Source organism: Hypomesus nipponensis, chromosome 13 (genome assembly GCF_054491055.1).
Source record: "Hypomesus nipponensis isolate SF chromosome 13, ASM5449105v1, whole genome shotgun sequence".
Classification (NCBI taxonomy): Eukaryota; Metazoa; Chordata; class Actinopteri; order Osmeriformes; family Osmeridae; genus Hypomesus; species Hypomesus nipponensis.
Window position 1 is genome coordinate 12,952,408 of NC_140373.1, and position 6,000 is coordinate 12,958,407.

Genomic DNA, 6,000 nt, shown 5'->3' on the forward strand with positions numbered 1-6,000 from the left:
CGCCACCCAATGTTCCAACGATAATTCTCATTTTATTCGTAGACTAAATCGGAATTTACAGGAAGACAACTTGTATTGCAAAGACAAAGGGATCGGACACGTGTTCTAGCGCTGGGTTCGTCTATTCACTAAAACTCCACTAAAAATTATAGGGCTTCAACATATACATACCACTAGACAGAAAGACAAGGAGCTACATGTTCACGACTGGCGGCACGTTCACATGGTGAGAAAATGAAGACCTCAGCGTTTATCCCCGTCAGAGACCGGGAGAGGTCCAGGCTGGCGAATACGGGCTTCTGGTTCAGCCAAGCACGCTCCTTTATTCAACCGAAAACTCTCCCAAAACGGTTGTAAACAGTGGAAGTTTACCAAGAGCCTGCTTAACAACAAATTAACATCTTCGGTTTTTCAGCGTCAAGGAAAAACACGAACAGGTACATATCAATGTTAGTGCTCAAATGAACCAAAAGCCTGCACAGCCTGTTTTTGACAAGCTAGGTTACTTCTAGATGTCAAACAACAACCTCCAGCCTAACAGAACAGCCTCTGTGTCTGTATCAGCATTAGTCATTGTTGACTGAGTCAGGGCTGGGCAGGGTGAGGTCAGGGATTGTCACAAGATGTAGTAATTAGACAACACAGATCTGGGCTCTGGCTGATTCTTCTTCCACACAGTTAAGGTTTGGGCCAGTGGTGTATTCTCACTATGTTAGTCCACTATAAAATGAGTAGTGATTAATGGTTTGAGGATGACAGGGCAAAGAGTGTGGACTTGGTAAATTGATAGTATGGGTTACGGTTACTAATTCATACTAGACAACACCACTGGTTTGGGGAAGACGCTAAAGCCTGATCCTATATCTGAGCTTAACTGCAATGTGTGCCTCCAGCACAAATGAACTCAAAGCAAATATGTTTGATTAAAAGTATGACTTAGTCTAAAGATGAGCTGAAGTTGCAGAGAGTACTACTAGATGGGACTTTGGGGCAGATTTATTTTGTACTACCACAGCTTGTGACAGCAAAACAACAGCCAACAAAATCACTGTTTCTTTTTCTACAAATAGCTTCCCAGTACATACAGATTCATGCAATTATGTCTGGAAACACACACATATGAAATGGCTGTTCCACTGTTTCAATGCATTTTTCTGTTTTTGTTACAATGCTTGAGTTCATTTTAATTTGAGTTTTTATTGTTTAGCTTGGCAATGATGCAGAATATCCAGATTTCTGCATTGCTTTTGAAACCTGTTCATTTCAAACAAACAAATCATTTGAGAATTCGAATAATATTTTATACCAGCAGTTCAAAACAATTTCCCCCAATAGGACAATCTCTCTACCTCTCTCTCTTCTTCTTTTTTTTTGTTGAGGTGAAATGGAAACAACAGTTTACAAATACAATACATTGATTTAAAAACTAACAATTATTGTTCTTTCAGATTTTTAGCCCTAGTTTGTCTCAAGAGATCATTAGTACAACATTATTCACTCTAGGATAATAATGCAAGAAATTGTGCTACAGCAAAACTCCACATCACAACATTTGACATTTTGTTTTGTAAAGCCAGTTCAAATTTCAGATGAAGGTTTGTCTTTTGTTTATTTTTTTTTATTTTTTTATCATGCAATTTCAAAATGTGACTGTGTACATTTTCACTGTATTTTTCTTGATTTAACTCATAACACAAATGTATCACAATATACTTTCCTTAGGCTTAATAGATTTCAAATGAAACAATAACAGGAAAAGAATAATTTAAGGAAATGCGTAGAAAATATATTTTTGACTGTGAAGTAGATATGTTTGTATGTTAAGGAGCTGGGCAAAAACAAGAGATCTTTGAACACAAGGGACATCTTGGTTTATGTCCATTTACAGAACTACTGCTATCTGTTAAATACATTTATCAATGTATTTGATCAAATCGATGTAGCAAGGCTTTTAACCCTTTGTTGGCCTGGAACAATTCAATTTAGATATGTACAGAATTTCACCTTAAGTGAGGTTGTCACAAACACAAAAGCCTTGATACTAATTCAAATTGAAAATGCCCAAAGATACTTTAAGTTACAAAAATGATACAAAAAATATAATTTGAATATTTAGAATTCAAATAAATAAAGGAACTTTGAAGGCAGAAAAGTAAAGGAAATATATTCCAATTACTGATTCATACTCACACAGCACACAATGATACACACACACATACACACACACATTCACACTTTCACATTGCAGTACATTTAACATCAAAACTGTAGTTCGCTCAACAGGCTTCTTTAGGAACACTTTACAAGGTATTTCTGTGAGCTGTATTGAAGTCGGTTTCAAAAATACAAATCTCCTTTCCATAACTTTGTCTGAAGCGATACCTGATTCTACCATCCTGTACAAACCCCTTTTTTTTGCTCATGTCTTCTTTAGTTTCAGTCTTTTTTGCTGAAAATATTGCTTTAAGAAATACATTTTGGTCTTCTCAGACGATCCATTTACCTGTGTCTCAGTGTCTTGTGTTTCTTGACTGAAAGGTTAAAGGTCGTTGTTGTAAAATGTGTATGTCCTTCTCCCCAGAATAGTTTGAAAACATTTCAAGACTTTCCAACCCTTGTAAGGAATGTGTGTCTGTTGCCGTGGCCACCTTTATCATATCCTTCTAAGGGGGTTTGTCTGTTTTCTACAGGAGAGATTCATACATATTTCTGCATATTCATTCAAAGTCCATTTCCACTCTGGTGTCAAGCTTATTCAAGGAGTTTAACGCACATGTATCAATGTTTGTAATTGTTTGTATATGTGGACAGTATGTGTGTCTGTGTATGCACTGGATGTGTATGTGCCGCCATGTGTGCTCACGTGTGTATGTGCCGTGTGTGTGTATGTGTAAGACAACAGAAGGACATCAGCGTGGGGCCGGGGCTCTCAGACACAGATCTCGATGGGCGTGGCCACCAGAATGCGTCCGCCAGGGGAGTTGTTGTCTCGGGGCATGCGCTCGTAGCTGTTGGTGGACGACAGGGAGCTGGTGGTGGAGACGGAGACAAAGTGGTGCCCCCCTCCGGGCTCCATCAGGCCTCCCTTCACCCCCGCGGACCCCCGCTCCACCGACACGGGCGAGAGAGGCGACATGGGGGACAGGGGCGAGAGAGTCTGCTGCTTCATCCTCTCCACCAGCGCCTCCTCGTCCTCCTCCCCTGACGAGGACGACGAGCTGGTCCCCTCCGCCTCCTCCCTCCCCCCCCCTCCTCCTCCCCCCCTATCCCTCTCTCCGCTCCCTCCTCCTCCCCCAGCGTTCCCGTTGTCCCCGTCCAGCATCCAGGTGTGGCTGAAGTGGCCGAACACCTCCTTGACGGAGCAGCGGCGCTCCTGCTCCACGGACAGAAGCCTCCGGAAGAGCCTGAGCGCCTGCTCGGTGAAGCGCCGCCACTGGGAGGGGAACGGCGCCGCCCGCCGCCGCTGCCAGCGGACAAACTCCTGGTAGAAGGAGTCGGAGGGCAGGGCCTTCTCCCAGGGGAAGTTGCCGGTGAGCATGCAGAAGAGGAGCACGCCGAACGCCCACACGTCTGTGCTGTAGTCCACGCTGAAGCCCTCGTGGCGCGACGCGTCGCACAGCTCTGGGGCCGTGTAGGGGATGGTGCCACTCACCTGGAGGAGGGGGGCGGGGGGGGGAGGAGGAGAGGGAAAGGGGGGAGGGGGGGGGGAAAGGGGTCAGAGAGAGATAGAGAAGGGAGAAAGAGAAGGAGGGGGAGACGGACACAGAGGAGGAGAGAGACAGGGAAAGAGAGAGACAAAGGGAGGGAGATTTACAGATATATCAGAACTTTTCCAGAGACGTACAAAACATTTATTTATATAAATACCATTTCACCCCATTCAATTTCAGACATAACAGACCGTCTCTCTATTGTTTATCCTTCCATCCACTCACCCGTTTGACGGGAGAGCCGGCACGGCGCGTCATGCCGAAGTCAGACAGCCGGACCTTGCGACACTCCCGGTCGAAGATCAGGATGTTCTCCGGCTTGATGTCTCGGTGGACCAGCTTCTTGCTGTGGAGGTAGTCCAGGGCCAGCGCCACCTGGTGGGCACACCTCTTTGCTATTGCCTCCGGGAGACCCACCTGTGAGGAGGAGGAAGAAGACAAAGAAGGAAGGGAGAGAGTGAGAGAAGAAATAAGGGGGTGGGGAGGAAGGAAGGCAGGGAAAGAGGCAGAGAGAGTGAGATGGAGACAGAGAGGGAAGGAGAAGGAGAGGAAAGGATAGAGGGTGAGAGATAGATGGAGATGAGACTAGTGTTTGTGTGAGACAGAGAGAGAGAGAGAATATGAGAGAGAATGAGAGAGACAGATAGATCACGGCACCACACACACAGAACTCCACCGTCAAACCCGACCAGCCAGACGTGAAACCACGGTGACGGTCGAGGCGGGGAAGGTTCCCAGGAGCGATGGGGGGATGAGTCCCACCTGTGGAGGGATGATGTCGAAGAGGTCCCCTGCCAGAGCGTACTCCTGGGCGAACACGTAGTAGTCGTCCGTCTCGAAGGCGATGCCGAACATGTTGATGATGAAGGGGCAGGGGGACAGGTAGAGGGAGATGCTGTACTCCCTCAGGAACGACTTCAGCTTGGTGCTCTTCTTCTTCAGGAACTTCAGGGCCATCTTCGTGCCTGGGGATACAAACACATGCTGTTGTGTTATGTGGGTTGTGTGTATAGTGCATGTGTTGGGGTTGTCATGTGTGTATATCTTACGTATCTTATGTAGACAGCCATTTAGTTTTTTCACAACATATGCTTCATGTTTTGGCTGCTTGCAATGTTTGGGACTACCTCGTTGTTATGATCAGTGACCTATGCTCTTTTGTAAAGCTCTCTCTTGGAAGTCGCTTTGGATAAAAGCGTCTGCTAAATGCATAAATGTAATGTAAATGTAAATATCTGTGTCTATTTGTGTGTATGAGTAGTGTGTCTGTATAGTGTGACAGTATATAGTTTGCAGTGTGTGTGTAGAGTTTGTAGTGTGTACAGTTTATCAGTAGTCTGTGTGTAGTGTGTGAGCAGTATGTGTGTGTGTATAGCATGTGCATTTGTGTGTGTGTATAACGTACGTGTGCATGTAACGTTTGTATTATCGGTATAGCAGGCACGTGTGTGTAGTGTGCGTGCAAACATCCTCACCTCTGATCTTGTGGACCACCAGGTCCACCTTGCCGTACGTGCCCTTGCCCAGCTCCCTGATGACCTCATAGTACTTGTTGACCTCTAACCTCTCCAGGTTCTGAGCAGCGATGAGCTGCAGCTCGTCCAGGATATCCATGGAGGCGCGTGACCCCAGCGGAGACAAGCTCATCTTGGGGGGGAGGGGGGGGGGTGGCTTTAGGGGGTGGATTGGGGGGGGGGACAGATGCTTGTCACGGACAGGAGCAGTGACCAACAACTGGTGTTACTGCGGAAGGAAATCACACACACACACACACACAGGGTTGTTAGAGAACCAATGTCGTTTGTTTTTCATGGAACGACGAATGAAAAGAAAATGCGTGGGACAAACAACAAAACCTTCCAGCATTGATCTTTTTTAAAGCCTCTTTGAAACGTCCTTCTGATGTCTCTGCATTAGCTGTGATCTGTGGTGTCACTCGACATTGCCTCAGCACTACACACACACAAGTAATTCCATTTGACAGAATCTAATACCACTGCCTGTAGCTTGAATGGGGTGTTAAAAATGTGTTCACACACACGCAAGCACACGTACCCAGAACTGCACAAACACACACCACGGATTGCAAGCGCAACCAAATCCTTCCGGAATTGTGTTTTCAAGACAATATGACCTGTTCATCTGCATCCATACCTACATGGAAGTGAGAACGCACGCACGCACGTTACTCAGTGTGCAGAACACGCTCTCCCATTCTCTGTGTCTGTTTTCCTTTCTATCTCTCTCTTTATCTCCCTCTCCCAGACAGCTCTGGAGTCTGTCATCCTCT

General features: G+C 45.8%; 1 protein-coding gene across 2 annotated transcripts; it reads right to left on the reverse strand.

Moving 5' to 3' along the window:
* Positions 1-2,374: 2,374 nt before the first annotated feature.
* bsk146 (brain specific kinase 146) lies at positions 2,375-5,357 on the reverse strand. Of its 2 annotated transcripts, XM_084671148.1 has the most exons (5): positions 5,186-5,357; positions 4,473-4,675; positions 3,936-4,127; positions 3,299-3,652; positions 2,375-3,226 (listed from the first exon to the last, which is right to left on the reverse strand). In XM_084671148.1, the coding sequence occupies exons 1-5, from the start codon at positions 5,355-5,357 to the stop codon at positions 2,930-2,932; spliced, it is 1,218 nt and encodes a 405-aa protein (XP_084527274.1). In that variant the 3' UTR covers positions 2,375-2,929. The 2 variants fall into 2 exon arrangements, with proteins under 2 accessions (XP_084527274.1, XP_084527273.1); XM_084671147.1 differs by having other exon boundaries at positions 2,375-3,652.
* Between the last annotated feature and the right edge of the window lie 643 nt (positions 5,358-6,000).

Excerpts from the sequence above, each read along its gene's own strand:
- bsk146 (XM_084671147.1), bottom strand. The coding sequence starts at position 5,357 with ATGAGCTTGTCTCCGCTGGGGTCACGCGCCTCCATGGATATCCTGGAC. Across the intron at positions 4,128-4,472 it reads TCGACATCATCCCTCCACAG|GTGGGTCTCCCGGAGGCAAT; the intron begins GTGGGACTCATC and ends TCCTCCTCACAG. Across the intron at positions 3,653-3,935 it reads CCGGCTCTCCCGTCAAACGG|GTGAGTGGCACCATCCCCTA; the intron begins GTGAGTGGATGG and ends CCCCTCCTCCAG.